This window comes from Lynx canadensis, chromosome B1 (genome assembly GCF_007474595.2).
Source record: "Lynx canadensis isolate LIC74 chromosome B1, mLynCan4.pri.v2, whole genome shotgun sequence".
Classification (NCBI taxonomy): domain Eukaryota; kingdom Metazoa; phylum Chordata; class Mammalia; order Carnivora; family Felidae; genus Lynx; species Lynx canadensis.
In genome coordinates, this window is record NC_044306.2 from 163,863,426 (window position 1) to 163,884,437 (window position 21,012).

At 50.9% G+C, this 21,012-nt stretch overlaps 2 protein-coding genes across 2 annotated transcripts in view; one reads left to right on the plus strand and one right to left on the minus strand.

Moving 5' to 3' along the window:
- SCFD2 (sec1 family domain containing 2) overlaps positions 1–5,450 on the plus strand; it is a 401,788-nt gene extending 396,338 nt beyond the window's left edge. Inside the window, exon 9 of the mRNA XM_030313874.2 lies at positions 4,974–5,450. Coding sequence (XP_030169734.1) covers positions 4,974–5,066 — 93 coding nt within the window. The 3' untranslated portion in view covers positions 5,067–5,450. The remainder of the gene's footprint in view (positions 1–4,973) is intronic.
- A 6,652-nt stretch (positions 5,451–12,102) lies between these two features.
- RASL11B (RAS like family 11 member B) lies at positions 12,103–16,519 on the minus strand. The gene is given in 5 exon segments (XM_032592990.1): positions 12,103–13,628; positions 14,399–14,475; positions 15,610–15,666; positions 16,291–16,317; positions 16,320–16,519. Coding segments are annotated over 5 exon segments (813 nt in total). The 5' UTR covers positions 16,432–16,519; the 3' UTR covers positions 12,103–13,088.
- Between the last annotated feature and the right edge of the window lie 4,493 nt (positions 16,520–21,012).

Here is a 21,012-nt window from a genome sequence, read left to right on the forward strand (position 1 = left end):
TAGATATATTTTATTCTGAAGCTTCTTACTGTGAGGAAAACATCCGTGGGATTTTAAGTTTATCTTTTTTTTTCTTTTTTTTTAGTTTAATGTTTATTTATTTTTGAGAGAGAGACAGAGACAGGGCGTGTGCTGGGGAGGGGCAGAGAGAGGGGGAAACACGGAATCCGAGGCAGGCTCCAGGCTCCGAGCCGTCAGCCCAGAGCCCGACACAGGGCTTGAACCCACGAACTACGAAATCGTGACCGGAGCCGAAGTCAGACGCTTAACCGACTGAGCCACCCAGGCGCCTCAGAATCTCCCAAGTTTAAAAGAAAAAAGGAGGAAAACCATTGTTATCCCCTGCTTCTTTCAATGCACAGTGTTAGAAATCAGCTGGATGTGGAATCTAAATCCCGGACTGCCCCGCTTCCTCCGTGTTCCGCAGAAATAGAACAGGAAGGAAGATGCTGGCACCTACAAATTATAGCGGTGGCCTGCAGGAGTGGAAAATGGAAAGAAAGCCAGAGGGCTGGGTCAGTGTCGCAGGCTGGCCTGCGCCTGCGGGAGCCCCAGCCCATCTGAGAACAGAGACTGAACCCTCCTCTTCCCGCTGGAGCGCAAAGGGCTCTAGGGCTTGCTCGGAGGCTCTGGGGGCCCTGGTGTCACCCTCCCCCCCAATCTCACGGATGAAATCCTCATCAGTGCGCTCGGCTGCCTGGGAGAAAACTAGTTCTCTTAAAGGAATTCTCTCGTGCTTAGTCTGCCTGATATCACACATCTGATGGTAGTTTATACAATTTTAATTTTATGTCTAACAGGCTGATTTCGGGCTCTCTTAAGGATTCTCTTTCTCATTTTTGACTGCCTTTTTGTCCCCCATTCGGCTAATTCTTTAGAACGTTTAGAACTATTTTAATCAAGTAATGCAGAAATGCCTTAGACTAAAAACCTCTAACAGTGCTCTGATGAGTCTGGAGACCGAAAGATCCCTAAGATGTGAAAATGCTTAAGGACCATCAACCGTTACAGTATAAATGTCGTGTTAGCCATGCAGTCCTGCTTGGCTTCCCAGTGAGAGCTTTAGACAAATAGTTGAACTGATCTGGAACAATTTTCCCGGAGCTATTTGAGCTGTCTTTTACTAAAGCCTCCCAGCATGAAAAGATTCCTGCCGACCCTCACCAAACTCACTGCCTCCTTCCTTGTCCGACCGTCTTTGTTCGTTCATGTAATCATTCGCTAAGTCACTATATCAAGGACCTGCTACGTTTTCGGCACTGTGTTCAGACACAGCGGAAAGACTCGGCTAAGGCAACAAGGAATATGGTGTGAAACCAACAGCCATGGGAACACACTCCGTCTTTGGGGAGGGGTGGGCTTGGAAGGCTTCCTTGGAGGTGGTGATGCACGAATAGATCGATGAAGGACTGAGAGGCCTTCAGGCAAAGAGTAGGGTAGGAAAGCATTCCCAAAGTTCCACTGGCGAAACCGCGAATAGTGGAGGGTGGGCGCAACGTAAAACTCTTTGGGGGGGGGGGTGCTGTGGCAGCGAGGGGGTGACATCTGGAGTGCTGAGCAGCCATCGGATTCTACAGTCCCGGGATGCTCTCTAGGAGGGTTGGGTTTATCAGAGGACAGGGAGGAGGCAGTCAGGATTTTAAGCCGATGAGTAATACGGTCAGATTTACACTTGGGTAAGATGGCTTTGGCACCTCTGCTCCCCGGCACTGGCCCGGGGACTGCTGTGAGCTGGAGGGAGGGAGTGCGACAGAGGACGAGAATAGCCCGGATGGTGATGATAATGAAAACGATAATAGCGGGGACCATTTTAAGCCCCTCTAGAATCTGTCAGCTGTGCTAAATATTTTATGTATATGTTCACGTGCGATCTGCGTAATTATCCTCTTGGGGGAGGGGTGTCATTCCCACTTTACCGATGAGGAAATTGAGGCTCAGAGTGATTAAGCAACGTCTACAGAGTCATTCCTCCAGCAAGGGGCCCAGCTAGGTTCCAAGTCAGATTAGGCACTCCTAAGCCTGTGCTCTTAACCACTGTACCATCCGGCAAGGGTCCTTGGTCTCAGCTTTCTCCTCTTCTCGGAGACCCCCTACCTCACTTCACACACAGATTTGGTTTTCCATATGTTTCTTTTCAGCCCTCCACGAAACATGTCCCAGACACCCTCTGGTTCAGCCCTCATGCTAAATACTTGCCTGTTTAGATATCAGAGGCCTGGTCTTTGGTTCCAGCTCAGTGGAGGTCAGGGAACCCCCACCCCACCCCCCACCCCCGTCTCTGTCAGCCGTGGCTGGAGGCCCAGCACCCGATCTGAGGGATGGATTCTTTCGGCTTGGTTCTCACTGCTCTAGAAGTGTCGATATCAGTGGAGTCTATAGCCTTTTTTCTCCAAGTTCCTCCTTCCTGCCAGCAAGACTTAAGCATCCTGGGAGACTCCTGCTAGCCCTTACCCTTGCCTGCCATTTTGGCTCTGGAAGGACCACGGGGGCCGGCAGTGGTGGGGGGAACCGGCAAGTCACGAGGGCAGGAGAGGGGCCTTTGGCCCATTGGCCACACCGGCCTCTACTGCCTCACAAGAGTCAACCGCTAGAGAGCATGCAAAGCACTTTGGTTTCCGTGCACACACTCTTAAAAATGTCTGAAGAAGGGTTTCTTACCTTGTGGTCTATGAACCCTAGTTGTACACAAACCTCACCTAAAACTATATTCAGAATCTCGTGTGTGTAAACAGACCCGTATTTTTCTAGGGAGTTCTTAGCTTTTATAACATTCAAAAGGAGACCTATGACCCAGTCACAAAACCACAATAAAAGAGCAGCTCACAACTGCTGGGCACCCCCTGTGTTCTACGCACTTGACTTTATGTAATCCTTGCCACGACACTGCCAGCTCAGGGCTGTTGTTTTCCTCCTGGGACACGGAGTGTGAGGCTCCAAGTGAGGTGACTTTCCCTGGGGCATAGAGCCAAGCAGCAGCGGAGCCAGGCTCTGCGGGGGTCTGGGGAGTGGGCGGGCCTGGGACCCAGCATTCTTCGCCACCTAATGGCTCGGCGTGGAAGACGCTGAGGAGTCAGTGGAGACCCTCGCCAGAGCCACGTGTTGAAATGGCGTCTACACCACGTGTGCAGATGACAGGGGATGCTACTGTTCACTTGCTGCTCTCAAACTCTCATCACCTGGCTTTCAAGGACAAGTGTAAGCACAGATTTCAGTGTATTTTTCCCCCCGCCCGAAATATACCTTGGCTGACGTGAGCCATGTATTGTTTCAGACCGTTCCCTTTCGAGCAAAAGTAAAACAGCAGCTTTCAAAGGCTAATTGTTGCTTTAAACAGAAAACTTGTTAATAATCCCCACTTCTTTAACAAGAAGACAAAGAAGAAAATGACAAAATGCTTTCTTCTCTCCTTCCTCCTCTAACTTGGGCCCCGTCTGCCTTTCTTCCACACTGGGGTACGGGCTCCGTTCTTGACCAGTGAGCTGGCAATTGGTTAAGTCCTTGGTTTAGGTGCACCCGGAACAGTTTTGGGCGACAGGAGGGGAAGATGGTGGAATGTGTGGCACCGACCGGCACGTGACCGGTGGCAGGTGGCTGGGCGAAGCCCCGTCCCGCCGCCAGCCTGGCAGTCCCCTTTGCTCAGGCGCTGGGCCATGGGATTCCAGCTCTAGCCTCCCTCCCCATGTCCACAGTCACCTCCTCACCTAGTCCCCTGTGCGAACCTCACCAGCCCTTACACGGCGCATCACGGAGCCAGCGCAGCCCTGGGGAACAAGTCGTTCCGGTGCTACAGAGAGAAAGCTACCCCGGAGGAAAGGTCCAGAATGAAGGAAGCAGGAAGGGTCACCACAGCGACGGGCCAGAAAAGGGGGAGTAAAGTGGCCTGGCCCAGACCCCTTGACATGACAGAGGTGACCAGATAGGCACTTGGGCCCTGGACTCGGCCTGCCTGGGTTGGAATCCTCACTCAGCTATCTCCTGTCTGTCCTTGGACAAGTGATTGAACCTCTCTGTACTTTATTTTCCTTATCTGCAAAATAGGAATACTACACCTGTTTCGTAAGATTGTAAGGAAGATGAAACAGATATCAAATGAGATCATCCTGAGTGCCTGGCAGTTCATAAGGCCCGATAAACATTAGCTGCTAGCATCATTATTCCATCGTTGTTATGGGTTGAATCGTGTCCCCCTCCCAAAAGATATTGAAGTCCGAACACTGTGAGGGTGACCTTATTGGACATAGGTCTTTGCAGGTGATCAGATTCAGATGAGGTCATTAGGGTGAGCTCTAATCCAATATGACAGTGTCTTTATAAAAGGGGAAATTTGGACAGAGAGACAGACATGCATAGATAGAGGATGGGGTGAAGACACAAGGAAGCTGAGAGGGGAGCATGAACTGATTTTCCCTCACAACCCTTGGGAGGAACTAACCTTGCCAACACCTTGATCTTGGACTTCTGACATTCAGAACTATGAGACAATAAATTTCAGTTATTTAAACCACCCAGTTTGGGGTACTAGGAAATGAACAGAGTCACCATCATTAGCACCCACAAGGACATCCACCTCTTGGGTGTGCCTTCTCGGGGGCCCTGAAGGAGCAAAGGCTTCCTGGAGAGGAGAGAAACTTCTATATTGAGGTCAAATTACTGGATCACAAAGCTACGGTACGAGTGGATTCAGTTCAGCAGTAAGGCGGCGGCTGGGCACGGCCACTCTCGGTGCCAAGCGGTCAAAGGCTCAGTAAACGCAGCCCCGCTGTCCCACGGGCCATCTCTTCCCAGGCTGTGCACCCTTCCTTCCTCCCAGGACTCTAGTGGCGTTCAAGCGGCCGCCTTCTGCCTTATCTCCACGGTATTCTCCTCCGTGCCTTTCCCCATAGAAACACACTGCATTTTATTTCTTGTCATCCGATAACCTGGGATTGGTATCCCTAATTGTCTGTGGTGTGTCTGTCCCCTCCTGCTGATAGGTTATCGTGCTGTCCACGCGACTCCTGAAGCCATTTAACATTCCTGAGCTGTTATTTGCGACTGACCGGCTGCATCCAGACCTTGGCTTCTGAGCATCTGCAAGGATGAGACTTACCTGAGCTGGAAATACCGATACCGTTATCCTGTCACCGTTCAAGATACGCCTCCCAAACCGGTGTCCCCTTGCTAACGGTGGCTACAACAGAATTCTGCCTGAAGGGTCTTGGCAACCATGCGGCAAAGTACTTTGCTCGGATTCCCAACAACTTAAAAAAAAAAAAAAAAATTACTTTCATTTTTCTAAAGGTGTCAAACTGTCTTTCAGCCGGCCATGTTTGACATCATCCCCGTTTCTCCTCAACCCTCTCTTTGTGGTCCTGATTCCTGTGATCCTGGATTCTGTGATCCTGGAATCTTCCTGATTCCAGCCGCAAGCTCACTGTTTCTAAATAAACGCCTGTTGGCGAGTGTTGGTAGATTACAAGCCATTTGATCTGCAGTTGCTCAAGAAATTAGACATGCTTCACATCAGGAGTGTGAAAAAAGTTTGGTTTTCCTTAAGATTATGTAACTGGGGGGGGGGGGGAACATTGCAAATGGGATCTGAGACCTTGCTGAAGAGGCGAGGAAGGGAGGGAGGGGCGGGCAGCAGTTAGGACCGGGCTGGTGGTCCGCCTGCCATCACAAAGTCCGGCACCCTCCCGGCGTGCTCACCAGGCCGGCCCACGTGTCTACTCAGAACAGAGGTGGGAGACAGGCTGACTGGAGGCCTGTCCCTGCCTGTAAAAGGTGTCCTCCCCTCCCAAAGGAAGGCCCCATAAAGATCACCTGGTCCAGGGAGTCGAGACTGGAACCCCATCCCCTGGGACTTGTATTCAGTAGTGTTGCTGTCGAAATAGAGAGCTCTCTTTTCTGTTTGCCTAACTTTCCCTTCTGGTCATATCAGAAAAACCCAGTGAAATTGTTTAAGAACTCTGGCAAAAAGCAACTGCTTAACCCACACACTCGCAGGTGTGTGGTTCACGGACCTCTCTGGCATCTCCAAAAGATGTTTGTAATAAAGAGGGAAAGCTGACAAACAGTTCGAGAGAGGGCGGAACAGGTAGAGGAAGTCAAATGTAGATCAAAACCCTCACGTGCCTCTGATTCTAGTTCTCTATAAAATAATGCTATTTTAGGAAAAAACCGTGAAGTTGGAAATCATTCTGAGATGCAATCAAAGCAGTGTTTATAGACACCGATGTTTTGGAGGTGGTTTTTTGTTTGTTTGTTTGTGATCCAAGTGTGTTTTCCACCTGAAACCGGTTCTTTCATGGTGCTGAGATACGGAGACCCCAGATGCTTCTTTCATTCCCCTAACCCAGAAGTCTGAACTTGAATAAGGAAGCAAATGGCAAGCCCAAAAGAAATGATCATCAAAGCAGACATCGCTATTTTCTAAAATTAAAAAATTATGTACCCTGTTCTCTGTCTCAATGTACATTCATTCATCTGTTCAGCCATTCATTCATTCATTCATTTCCAAATACTGAGAGGCACGTCCCGGGCACCCTGCTAGGTTCCGGGCCATGCTCCTGAAGGAGCCAGCCGCGCCCCTGACTCTGTGGCTCTCACAGAACAAGCAGCTGGGCCTTCTCCCGGTGCCCCCGCCCTGTGTGAGCATCTGCTCCAAGTTAAGTGGTAAGCCATATGTCCATATGCAAAGGAAACTTTCTGGAAATACAAAAACCAAACTGCTAACAAGTAGTTACCTCTGGGAAGGAGTCTGGGTGGGAGGGCTAAGAAAAGGGGGAGTCTCACTCTTGGTAGACTTCTGTGTGGTTCGAATTTTCTTCACGGCAAACGTGTAGTTGTGTACTACTTTTGAGGCTTTAATGTATTCTTACAAGTTAATTTTTTCTCTAAAAAAAGAATGTTCAAAAGCTGCTAGTCTGGAATTAACAAAAGAAGGGCGTTCCTGATTGTAAATGTTGTCCATTAGCATTTACCATGCCCCCCAGATGCCCTCAGTACTATATTTAATATGGTCAAAGGCAGTCTCTGTGTGCAAGGAATGTCACAAGTTAGATTTATCACCATCTTTTTCCATCTCTGTGGTCACTGGTTGGAGGAACTGAGCGAGACAGGCAATCAGGTAGCGGGAGGCTTTGGAGAAAAGAGGAAGTTCGTGGTGGCCGGAATTTGGTTTGAATAAGAAGGTAGGAGACACAGGACAGAACCCTGTCCCTTGCATTAAAAAAGCAGGAGCCTAATGGAGACTTGGTATAAATCCTGCAAAGGGCCTTCGTCAGATAAGGAAAAAGAAGGGACTCAGGAAATGGCACGTTGGCCCCCTTGTTAGAACCTCCTAAAACCTCCTTGGTGTTGCCTTCTTCTTGTGCTCACTGCCGGGGAGTGGGAGAGGACAAGGGAGAAAGGGATTGTGTTCTTGACTTCCTGTGAAGGTCGGTGAACAGAGTTCCAAAGTCTTCCCTGGGTTCGGTCTCATCTGTGCTCACAAACAGCGGTGTGGACCTCGCGGAGCCTCAGTGCCTCCATTTGGAAATTACGCATGCTCACGGAAGGTACCTACCTCACGAGAGAAGCTGCTGTGGACAGAAGCCAGCCCCGACACAGCAGCTAGCACGTGATGGCAAGGACTAGGCCTTGACCAGCGAGGACAGCAAAGAGGTCTCCTCGCAACATGATAAAGTCTCAACAGGAGAATAATGTCAAACGAAGAGAAAGTTCAGAGGCATGGCTGGGAGCCACGAGATGAGGAAACAGAGGAGGAAGAACGCGTTGGTGCCACAGATTTCCAAGACAGGAGAGCCCAGAGGCCAGGCGCCGATGGCCTGGGTTCCAATCCCACCTCTTCCACGCTGCAGTTCACTTCTTCGGTTCTCAGCGGACCGTGGAATCGGATCATAGGGCCGACCTCATCGGGTTGGCGTGAGAAGTAAAATAATAAATCCGTGTGAAGCACTTAGGATATGGCACATGGCAAAGCTGGCCAAGAGCCTGTAGGAATCCCCATTATTGGTGGTAAATGTCTAATGATGGCTCATTCAGGGCCTCATGTTGTCTCCAACAGCAGCTTCTCCATCATGAATGAACGTTAGCCCTGAAGTCTGGGTGGATCCTGAGCTTGACCTCCTTGAGGCTGACACCCGATTCAACCACATGCCAATGTACCAATTCTAAAGGGATCTGGGCTGCCTGAAGGTGGCTTACAAGACGGCCGGGCTGTTGTGCTGGTTTCTTCTCTCTCGGGCCTGGGTCTGAGTGTTGCCACCTGAACTCTGGCTGGTGGGGACAAAACGAGCACACACAGATGCGGCCCTTCTGCCAAGGACCTCACAGGCCACTCTGTCCAAACACAGTTGATAGAGGTGTAAATACTGTGTAGCAATTGACGTCTGCCTTGGTGAACCTTTCGTCTGGAGTCTGCTTTGCGGCAAACAGCGCGGGCACGCCGAGCGTTTGGAAGCACCCCGGGGGCCTTGTCCGCCAAAGGTTGTCCCCAGAGGGCCAGGGCTATGGAAATAGCTCTGTTTACACCAGGGCCCCTCCATTCCAATGTTATCCCAGTAACAAAGAATTCCGTCAAGCTCCCCTCAAGACCACTCTTGTTTATTTTAGCTTGGTTAGCAGAACCAGAATTTCAGTAACAAATAATCCAGTATTATAAATGTCTGCCATCCCTCCTTAAGACACATTAAAAAACTCCTCGGTCTCTCTCTCAAAAGGAATGTTAAAAGACAAAAACAGGGGCGCCTGGGTGGCTCAGTCAGTTAAGCGTCTGACTTCAGCTCAGGTCACGATCTCGCGGTCCGTGAGTTCGAGCGCCGCGTCGGGCTCTGGGCTGATGGCTCCTTGCTTCCCATTTTGTGTCTCCCTCTCTCTCTGCCCCTCCCCCGTTCATGCTCTGTCTCTCTCTGTCTCAAAAATAAAATAAACGTTTAAAAAAAAATTAAAAAAAAAAAAAAGACAAAACCAGATGATGGAGGGTATTTGAGAAGGGAGAGGGGGTGGCTGGGATCTTGCCACAATCAGTAACAACCCTAAGCCTGTTCTCTTCACACCAAGTTAGGGAAGTGAGGAGGACGGTAAGAACTTCCCGGAAACTTCTAAAGGGAGTGCAGAAAACATCAGGTCTCCTAGTGCAGTTACTGTAATAAATAAAGCCCTATGATTCCGTCTTGGCCATCCCCTGAGGGCCTGTGTTAACTTACCGGCAGAGACTCTGCGGGGCAATCCCCACACCCCACCCCTGCAGGGGCAGGACCAAGAGTTACCCAACTGCTCTTCTGTGAGGGATCTGCCCACAAGCCTTTTCGGAAAACGCCTTTGTTTTCTCCCTCGGGGTGTAAAACGAAATGTCCAAGTGGCCCGTGTCTCCAGAACGAGGGGCGCCCCGTGGGCACGCCCACCTTCCAAGCAGGCTGGGGGCTGGCAGGAGCCCCGGGGAAGGCAGGAAGGTTCTCCCACCTGGCACACCACGCAGCCGGCGGGCCGCAGAGCGCTCCGAATGGTTTTGATTTGCGGCGGGGAGGAAAGCCAGACAGCAAGACAGGCCCGGATCCGGTCGGTCGTGAGGCTGACGGGCTGTGGGCGGTGCTGTCCCCCTCCCCCCCCCCTGCCGCCAGCCCCTGCCTGCGTCTTTATTACCGAGCTGGGACTGGAGGCCAGTGAGCCAGGCCGATGGCCACAGCAGATGTGGCCGGCCAGGGGGCCTGGGGCCGGGGAGGAGCCCCAAACCCAAGGCTGCCACAGGGGGATGGAGGAAAGTGGGCCCGGGGAGGGAGGACCAGGGTCCGCCAAAGAAGAGGAGAGCACCCCGGGGGCACTTTGCTTGGAGGAGGAGAGCGGGGAAGCTGGGGCCGGCTGCCCACGGGCTGAGCTGTGGCTCCAGACGGGCGTGGGGGGCGGGGGAGTCCTGAATCCGCTCCTTAGGAGCTGGACCAGCTCCTTCATTCTTCGGCGCCTCCCTTCCGCCTACCTGTAGAAGGGACTAAAAGTCGTCTGTGGGGTTGGTGTGGGGAACATTATTTCCGATACCCGCTACAGCCTGACACAGGTTTCAATAAACAGAAACATTCATTGTTACTACTTGTGTGGCCCAAGCAGGTGATGTACCCTGAGCCTCAGTTTCCCCATCTTTAAGATGGGAGTGCTAGCATTACCTTCCTCAGAGGATTCTTCAAAAGATGAAAGGAGAGCATTTATAATCGGGCACATTACAAATGCTCCATGAATTTTAATTCCTTTCCTTTCTCCATCAACCCCCCCCCACCACCGATCCCTCCCATTCCTTCCCCTGGTGGCCAAGGAGGCGGTCCCCGTCCTAGGTGGGAGACGCGGTTTCTCAGTGCCATATGGTTGCAGTTCAGAAATGTTAAAACCAACACAGAGGGATTAAGAAACACTAATAATGAAAGAGATGCGCAAAGGTAATGAAACATGAAGCTAAATTCGTGAGAAGAAAATATGGTGTGTTCCTTCCAGAACTATAAATATTTAAGTTAGCCTGAGACGCTGCGCAGAACTGGGACCTGGGAGGTTTCCCAGCAGGGTCTCTCTCACAGGACATTCATCCCCTGGATGGAGGGCAGCTCTGAGACCCCCTTCCCACCCTAACTTCCGAGGTAAAGAGCGACGGAGTCCAGCATAGTGGGAAAGTGAGGGGCAACCATGAAGTGCCAGGAGGTCAGGACGTGAAGCTCACAGGGAGGAGAGGACGGCCCAAGACGTCTGCAGGCTCGGAGAGCAGATGGACCGGGGTGGGGAAGCAAACGGTGTGCCCGTAAATGGATGGCGGGGCAGCGCTACTCAGCACCTTTCCGAGATTAAGCCCACAGGAAAACTTTGTGTCTTCGTTAATTCCAGAACATGGGTAGAGGACCTCTGCTAGGTATATAAAGTTTAACCTCTTGGTCACTGGACATTGTTAATAGAACCACAGAAAACGAATGAAACCAAAAGCAAGCAGAAAGCCCTTGGAGATGATTGTCAGTGCCTTTGAACTGAGGCGTTTTTAGAATCTCACGCGAATACCATTCCTCGCCCTGCCCCCCCACACCCATCACCTTCTCAGAGGTTAGGTTATAGGTAAGTGTGGACAACTGCTCTCCATATCAGGCAGGTTTGGGGTGTCACCAGAAGCCCTGTCAAGAGCAGGCAGGATATCTACCCTGTGGGAAAAGAGATTTGGAAGTCTGGCACCATAACGCAGTAGGCCCTCAATAGCCGGCCATTTTGACTGCTTGCCTTGGTCCCATGGCCAAGCAGTGCCCTGTGCATGAAACATTATGAAGAATAAGAACATGGCATACATTCAGAAGACGTTGACTCCTGTCCTTTGTGCCACCTTGCGGACATCGCTCAAAACTCAGAGCCTGTTTTCCTCACCTGTAAATGGTGGTATTTCCTCCCCTCCCTCCTCACAGGGGTACCCTGAGGATTCAATGAGGTCATGTACGTGAAGGCCCTCCTCAGAGGTGGTTACGGGCCTGTAAAGATGGCAACTCAACGTGGCCTGCATGAAAGGTCTCCCAGTCCCAGATGGAAGCAGGGGAGAGAAGCCCGGAGGTTTCGGCACCTACGTTTGTGGCAGCAGCAGACGCAGGAAGGGCTCTTGACCAGCCCCAGATCAACAGCTCCGAGCTTCTACAATGGGAACAAAGCACACTTTTTGAAAGCACCATACCCCAAGGAGTTTGCCAAATAAGCCACGTGTCTAGAGAGAAGCCGTTATCTTGTACAGAAGTGTGTTATCTTCGGGCTCGCAGAGCTGTCCTAACAGCCTAAGACACAGAGCTGGACGCTTGTCTTCGCTTTACCTGGAGGGTCGTGAAGGAAATGAATAGGAGACACGCTACTCTTGACTAGAAAGCGGCAAAATACAGTTCCAGCGCTCCCAGGCTGGGTGGGGCCTTTGACAAGTTGGTTAGCTGGTCTGTAAGCCTGTTTCCTCCTCTGTAAAAGGGGGTGAAGAGAAGGCATCTCGTCGGTTGGCTGTGAAACCAAGAGGTAACCCTAGGAGGCCGTAACGCCTCACTCAAAGTGCCCAGTAAGGACAAGTCACTGAGGGACACTTTGTCTGAAGGACAGAAAGTGAACATTTCAATGGAGACCAAGCCAGAGGTCTACGCTTTTAAAATGAGATTTATTGTACATAAAATAAATTAATTACAGTTTAAGCCAAAGCATGAGTGGCTTCTTAAAGTGCGTCTGTGTACGGGATTTGGCGGTCGCCCCTGTATCCGTGCACTCGCTGTAAGACAGTGTTTTCCGTACTTAAGCCACACTCGGCCAGGCCTAGGAAACAACCCGACGTCATTGCTGTGTGCCATTTACACAGATCACATCAAAATCAATGAACACGGTTTTTTTTTCCTGTACCTGATGCAACAGCTAAAAAAAAAAAAAAAAAAATTATACAGTCTCACAATTACTCAAAGTCTGGGGCTGAAGAGTTTGCGTTCTCAACCATTTAACACATGCTCAACTGAACATACTCCTCCCGTGTCAGGAGGAAGCAGCCCTTCCTGCAAGCCATATAAGCTTCCGGATGTCCGTCCATATACATAACATCTGGCCCATAAACCCCACCCTTTATTGGGGGTGGGGGTAGTATTTTCCTCCTTGTTCTTTAAAGAAGAAATCTCGGGTGTCCTTCAGGTTAGAAAGGCATTCTGTAAGGAACAGTGTTCCAGAGATGCGAATTAGACTCGTAAGAGGAAAAAGCAGTCCTTCCTCTTGGGGGGGGGGGGGGGGGGGGAGAAAAGGGAAAAAAGAAAGAAGAGAGAAAACGTGGAAAGGCTGGGAGTGGTTAAGCTGTTCTCTCGTTCCCACCATCAACCACATCCATATAGTTGCGGAAACTACAACTGACCATCATTTACAAGGTCAAGAACAAAATCCAAAGCGGTTACGCCGCCCTCCCCACTCCAAAGGAAAAGACGTGGAGCACATTTCACATACTCAGAGTGGCTCAGTGGGCTCATTCCAGCCTCATCAATCCTGTCCCCCCCCTCCCCGGCTCAGAACGAAGTTTCTGTAGCAGTCCCACAGACCCTCCTGGCCGCTCTGCTCCGGCTCCTACTGGAACCGTGAATGACTGCCAGCACCCATCATTCCTGTGCTGCAAGAACCTCAGGCCCTCTTCCTGGGAAGACCAGACCCCCCCCAGTGTCCCTGCTTCGACGGAGGGTGACAGTCCTCACTTTGGCAGAGAGGGCTTGCTTGAACCTCCTCTTCAGGTCCTGCATGTTGGGGGACTTGGGCCTGGGAATGAGGGAGGTTCTCCGCTTCTCTGGTGTGCTGCTGGGCTGCTGTTTGTGACTCACTTCCTTGCACAGGACGTGGAAAGCGTTGTAGACGTCGTTGTAATTTTCGCTGACCGACACTTCATAGAACGAGCAGCCCAGCACGCTGGCCAGCTGCAGTCCGAGCTGAGGGTCGACCTGCTTGATGTGCAGCAGGTCAGCTTTGTTGGCCACGACCACCACGGGCAGCCGGGCGCCCAGGTGTAGCTGCTGCACGTGCTGGTGGAGCTGGCCGATGAGTTCATAGCTCTTGTAGTCAGTGACGGAGAACACGATCACCACGGCATCTGCCCAGCGAATGCACCGATTCAGCTGCTCGCTGCAGCTCAGGCCGTTCTCGTGGACCTGAAAGACAGGGGTGGCGGCAAGGCGAATGGTGAGGGCCGGAAAAGAGCCCTGGCTTGGCTGGGCAGCGGGTTCAAAAGCGCCCTCGACGGTACGCCAGGCTGCAGGCCATCAACAAGTTATATCCGCACACAGTCCGGCTTTCTTGACAATATGTTGATCCAGCTGCACACGGTTGGAATAAATAACAGTGCAGCTCACCACACTCGAGTGGAAAATTGACCTGCAGAGAACTCCGTGCAGAGAGACTTTGTAGTTGCACAAAATGGGAAATTAACTGGCTAGACAGTAAGTCTGGGGAAGTAAAGATAGGAGCTGGAAGCATTTAAACCTGGAGAACTGCCCAGTTCAAGAGGGAAAAAAACACACACATACACCAGCATGGCTCTTTTGTCTATAGAGTAACTTTCCACAATATAAAATGATCCCAAGCATTTGCAGACTACACCTAAATGTTTGATTTTTAATACCAAATACACACATGTAAAAACCACTCTTTTTAAGCACAGCAAGGAAACTTTGCCAATTCCAAGCGTGGTTTGGTCTTTCCTCCCAGACAGAATCCGCCTAAGAGAAGATCTGTGCCCCTGAGCCAAATCTCCCAAATTAAGCCAGGCAAAGACTGACCAACGGCCAAATAACACGGAAGTGACAAGCAACATGGAAAGGCCTAGATGGGACTCCCCCAAATTTCTCTCTTTAGCATGAGGCATCCTGAGAACTGAACAATCCCACAGCCTGACTTAGTCCCGAACCTCAGAGCTTCTTACCTGAATACCTGGCGTGTCTTGAACCTGAATAGCCAGGGTTTCACCTTCTATTTGGACTTGTCTGGTATAGAGATTACCTGTAAAGGCAAAAAAAAAAAAAAAAAAAAAAAAGTTTTTCCTTCTTGTACAACTTTTAAAACATGGTGGGATTTTTTAAATAGAAAAGACAATATAACTTGAACCAATGCACAAGAATAAGCTATAGTTTATTCTACTTAATGAGCTCATCTCAGTTATTTTTCTTTTTAACTGCAATGTTAACCCCAGATTTGTGGCTTTATTAAATCCAAGGCAAGGTTTGCAGGATTTTGGAAACTGATTTGTCCAATTTCTTCCATATCTAAAGTATTTCCTTGAAGTAAATCTTCTTTTTCAGCATGCATGGCATTTGTTTTTGTTTTAGTACTTCACTACTCTTTGATGTAAATTTAATCATTAAGCACAATAGCTTGGTAGGCAAATATTGTTCGTAAATGCACAGCCAACTTTATCAGTTGGAATAAAAACGTGACATGATGGTAGCCAAATCTACATCAAAGCAGAAGGCTGCAATGCCTTATCTTGGGATGGTTTATGCAGCACAGTTCGAATAATCCCCTTAGGTACTAAATATGGTCTAAGGATTTAAGCAATTTGCTAACAGAGCATAGGTAGAAAGCCCTTAAGCCTCCCCAGTGGCCATCCTTAATCAGAGACATTGAAATAGTGTCTTCTCATTTATTCGGGAGCCCTCCTCCTCAAATTCTACCATCCAGTTATTTTTTCTTTGTTAAGAAAAAAGAACTTTAGGTTTACAACTGCTTTCCTTTGGCCTTTGCTTTAAAAGGTCACCTCTGAAAGGCAGCCAACAGAGAGGGAGAAGGGTGGGGGGAGGAGTTGGCCATCTTTTTTTTTTTTTTTTATGACTTTTGCAGGAGTGTTTTGAAGGGGGAGGCTCTTGAGTACAAAGGGTGCTTCCAACTGGGGTCCCTATAGTTAAAACATACCAAGGAGAATACTTTCAGGCACTTGATAAAATGATGAATGGGCTTGGAATGGAATGAGGCCAGATGGCAGTTATGGGAGGGGAGGGGAGCACGGGAGGGGGCAAACAAAATTGGAAGTGGCAGGATCCTGTCGCCCAGGACTGTCACTGTGAAGGAGCCTGCCTGGGAGAACCTGCAGTACTGTGCAAGCTGAGAGGGCTCGCCCCAAATTTTGCATCTGCTCACCTGCGTTCCTTTCATAGTCACCAATGAATCGTTTGGTGAGGAAGCGGACCACCAGAGCTGCAGGGCAGAAAAGAAAAAGGAGAGTTCACTCTGGCATGAGAAGTTACATTGGTCTCCACCCCACCCCCAGCCCGGGAAACAGCTCTCCCAGAGAAAGCAAGCCGGGCGGCCACCAAGTGAAATTCCTACCCTGCAGCTCCTCGACCCTTCTTCCAGACACAACGGAGAGGGGCTAGAAGGCATCATGAATTATGGCTCTGTCCAGCTGGAAGGGTCATTTGGCCCACCCGCCTCCTCTGAGCCCGCCTGAGCCACACCTAAGCCTTCCAAGAGACGAATGTCTTTCCCAACCTTAAAGTCCTCCAGGAGGGCTTCCGTTCACTAAGTTCCCTTTCAGTTCCAGGCACTGCCAGAGGCTCAAAACCCCCAAAGTTCTAATCCCAGTTGCGCCGGTGGTGCCCAGAAGGTGGCCTGGCCAGTCAGGATCCCCGTTTCCCTCATCTGTCCAAGAAGGGAGTTGGAGGCAAGGCTGGCTCAGGTCCCTTCCGGAGGGCAGCGGATCAGGAGGAGGGGACGGGCGGTCAGCTGCAGATCCCACCTCTCCCCCACGCCTCGGTCACACGCAACTCCTAGGGGGCCGCCCCCGTCCAGCCCCCGGGACTGCCGAGCACGAAGACTCACCGGTCTTGCCCACACCACTGGCCCCACCACCGCGATCTGACCAGGCGGCGGGCCCGCCGCCCCCAGGCAGCAGTCGGCGGCGGCGGCGCTGCCCGGGGCGGGATACTCGGCGATGGTGCACATGTTCTGAATGAGGCGCATCGCCGCTCCAGCCGGGGCTGCACCACGCGGCACCTGCGGGGCGGGAGGACGCGTGTGCTGCGCTGGAGCCGGTGGGAGGACCCTGCCCGAGGGGTCCGCGGAATAAAGGCACCAAAGCGCAGCCGCGCAGCTGCTCGGACTAGCTCCAGCTCGGGACTGGGACGGCCTCCGGGCTGCGCGCGCGCTGTTTTCTCCGGGGCTCGCCCCGCCCTCTGCCTCCCGCGGCCAATCCCGGGGCGCCCCCGCGAGGCTCCGCCCCCGGCGCCGCTCCGCGCGCCCCGCACCCCTAGGGGCGCCGGGAGCCAGTGTGGGGCCCCGTGAGGCGTGCGGAAAATGGGGCTGCGGGACCCGAGACTGGGCAACGTGTGGCGCGAGCCGAAGGCGCACCAGTGGCGGGCGCGGAGGAAGGCAGCGCCGGTGCCGACCGGGTCCCGCTGAGGCGGGCACGCGGCCGATGCTGTGGCTGCGTGGTTGGGGGCGCCTCGGGTTCCGGGAACCGGACGGGCTGGGCCTCCGGGCGGGCGCGGGGGATGCGGCGGCAGCGGCGAGCAGGGCCACTCCAAGAGCAGATCCGGGCAGGGCCCCCCCCCCGGGTCCCCCATCCCGTGCGCCTGCTTCTGGAAGCACGCTGCGGGGCCTCCGGCCTGCACGCCCACGCCCACGCGCGGTGGGGAACGTGCTTGGCCAGGGCCTCGGGGGTGTGAGCGCTTGGGGTCGGAAAGTGCGCGTCCTGCTGTCTGGCCCCGTGCAGTCTCCTTCATTTGAGGCGTGGTTGCACTGACTTGAGTGCGTCCGGATCGTAGATTTGGCTGTGATGGCAATTAGTTACAAAGACCCCGTATCCACTCCCCTGAGATGTGACATTTACCATTGGGACAAAGTCAGTCACCCATTTTGTTGTAGACCCCACGTTCTCCGACCCCAGCGCGCAGGGTCGTGAACACACGCAGCGCGTGAACAACACAGCCGGTCGGGTGGGTGTACTGTGCGCTCAGAGGCAAATCAGAAGGTAATTATAGAACAAGCTTTCTAGCGCTTCACACACAGTCACACCTCCTCAGAGAGCTGTGAAATGGAAAGAAAACCGTAACCCCAGCTGTCTCTGGATACCGACTGGGTTGGGAGACAGAACCCGGAAAGGGTCCGCAGCCCTTAGTTTGTGGTTATAAGGAAAGGCAAGACTCTTGGTTAACTGACTTGATGCCAAGGAAGACGTGGGCTGGCACTCATTAAATCCCAAGCTCAAGCCCCTTGCGTTCTTTTTAGGGGAAGTCTTCAGTGGCAGGCCCCATCCGGGCGACATTCTGTAGCTGGAACTGACTGCAGAATGTCACCGAACTCTCTCTTCTCTCTCTCTCTCCTCTCTCCCTCTCTCTCTCTCTCTCTCTCTCGGCTAAAGGCTCTCCTCCCCACCGTTCTAACCTTGTGAGCCCCCAGCTGTTCCAGAGGCTTTTATCCTGGGGGCATATGGCAGCCCACGGTGTGGCTTTGTGTCCAGGCCTCCACTAAAGATTTAAATACAAAAAGTAAAATAAACCCATTCCTTTAGCTATATGTGTCAGGCATCTAGTTTGATTGCCCCGCATGCCCTGAACTTAACTGACCAGGTATTTGACAGAGTTCATTAAACTGACCCAGCTCAGACTCTGAGATGAACCCTCTTGCGTTTCCGTTTAGGTGTTTGTGGGAATTCGACGGGGAGATGCCAAGACACACAACCTTGGCAATAAACATGATAAAAGGTTGACTTCTAGGAAGATCACAAGAATGAAATTAATTTGCCATTTGAGTTGGGAGGAAAAAGAGCATTTCCGATATGCATGAGGTCTTTCTGCGCGGCTTAAATCAAACTTGAATTTTGTTTTCTATAAAAGCAAACGTAGCAAGACTATAATTACAGGGAATCGTGTACTTTTTAACCGCTCCCCCGAAGAAGCCTGTAATTCTATGATGCTTACATCGTTAAATAATTGCATCAAGTTTTTAACTGCTTTTTGCACACACACGCACACTCATACACAGACATGACAAAAATTGTCAGGGGAATTTTGCTTTGGATCATTTTCGCTTCTGGAGCTTGATTTTCATGACCACGAGCCTGTACTAAACCTATGATTTTTCTGTCTGAAAAATCACACACACAAAAGGCTGGATTTGGTATTCTTATTTTAGGTCTAAATGATCTGGCTGTGCTTTAAAGAACACAGAAAAGAAAGACACAAGGGAAAGTTAGAAAAAGAAAAGGGAGCTCTTCAAATTAAAAAAACAACAACAAAAAAACGCCTAGCAAATCGCCCACCTCCACCCTGCTTGCTTCAGATAAGGACACTGAGAGTTACCCCTTCTTGGAAATGGGTAGAACTGATAAAAAGGAAGGGGGAGGGGCAGGGGAATTGATACTTACTGAAAGCTTGTTTTATTCCAGGCAGCAGACTAGGGATTCAGCATATAAGAATCTCACTTTACCTTCACAGCAGTCCCAGGAGGTAGATAGATAATTACTTCCACTTGCAGTTCTGTATTGCTCTTAGTAAACCACACCAGACCTTAGTGGCTCACGGTTCTGTGGGCTGACTGTGCCCTGCTGGGCAGTCCTCACCTGGGGCCTCTCATGTTGTGTAGTTGGATGGCAGCTTTGGCTGGAGTCATCTGAAGGCTCATCGGGGCTGGATGTCCAAGATAGCTTCTTCATCCACACATCTGCGTTTCAGCTGGAGTGGCTGGGGCTGCTGGAACGAGCTGGCGTCTCTCTCACCATCTGACCTCTCTCTGTGTGGTTAGCTCGGGCTCCCCCACAGCATGGCGGGTAGCTTCCCTTAGTATTCTAAGACAGGAATCGGAAGTTGCCCGTCTCTCTCTTTTTTTTTTTAAATGTTTACTTATTTTTGAGAGAGAGGGAGACACAGCATGAGCAGGGGAGGGGCAGAGAGAAAGGGAGACACAGAATCCCAAACAGGCTCCAGGCTCTGAGCTGTCAGCACAGAGCCAGATGTGAGGCTCGAACTCCTGAACTGGGGGGGGGGGGGGGGGGGGGGAATCATGAATCATGACCTGAGCCGAAACCAGGCACTTAACCTACTGAGCCATCCAGGCACCCCAGGAAGCTGCCAGTCTCTTAAGGGCTGTGCAACAGATCTCTTCTGCTATATTCCATTGGTCAAGGTGCAGAGACACAGATCCCACCTTAAGATGGGAATAGTGCGAAGGAATTTGCGGCCATCTGTAAGGCCCCATGCTTCCCAATGAGAAAACAGAGTCTTAGATTAAAAATTCCTCTAAGACCACGTATCATATAAGGAACAGGGCCAAAGTTTAAGAAGGATGAATAACATAGAAAATAGCCAGGATGTTCACAGTGAGATGGTCTCCTGTGCCACAATGCAGCAAAGTGGTCTGAACTGCTCTCTCTCTCACTGTTTTGTTTGTTCTGGTTGAGCTAAAAGAGATGAGGATGGGAGGTGGGGAACATGAGAGACCTAGGAAGGAAAAGAAACATTTTGCCAAGTCCCAGTTTTGCCTCAGCACCTGGAGTTTCTATCACCTCCTTTGATCTTTAGAGCTGATCTTTGATCTGAGAGCTTCTGAGACAATCCAATTTCTGCAAGCCCTTAGAACAGAAGAATATAGGGGCTCCTGAGTGGCTCGGTCGGTTGAGCGTCCAACTTCAGCTCGGGTCACGATCTCGCGGTTCATGGGTTTGGGCCCTGTGTCGGGCTCTGTGCTGACAGCTCGGAGCCTGGAGCCTGCTTAGATTCTGTGTCTCCCTCTCTCTGCCCCTCCCCTGCTTGTGCTTTGTCTCTCACTCTGTCTCTCAAAAATAAATGTAAAAAAAAAAAAAAAAATTTTTTTTTAAATTAAAAAAGAAACAGAAGAATATAAATTCAATGTTAAATGTCTGGGACATGGGTATACCAGGCACTATGCCGGGTCCTGGGTCTACACCGGCAAACAAGGCAGACACGGTCTTTGCCATCACTGCAGTTACATTTAACATGGGAGACAGAGAAGTGAATGAGCAATTTCAATACAATGTGAGAAATGCTTTGAGAGGGAAAATTCGGGAGCCAGACGATTACAATGAGGGATCAAACACCTGGATTGTGGAGTCAAGGAAGAATGTGAAAAAATTCAAGTCGTTGAAAATGTTGCGTATTGTGTACAGGGACGTGTGCGTGTGCACGTGCACATATGCACCTGTTTGAGCGAGTGTGAAAGAGACCTCAGAGGTGGGGAGTGTGGACTGACATGGGTTAGTCTGCAGGGGAAACAGCATTGGCCAGTAGACAGGAGGTGCTCGGTAATAAAAGCAAAAGCCTTACCTTGAGAGAATCCCGACGTTCAGAGGGAAGACTCCTGTGATTTCCAAGGACAGGCACAGTTATTAAAAAAAAAAAAAAAAAAAAAAAAAAAGCCCCAGAAGTAGCGTGTGTTCCTCCCTTCTTGCGTGGGACCACACCCCAGGGAAGTCAAATGACCTTCTCCTCTGATCATGTCAGCAAGGGCTGCTCTCAAATCAGATCTCCCCAGACCTATGTTTTAGACTTTTGTCAACTCCGCCTGTTTAGATCCAATAAACAGATG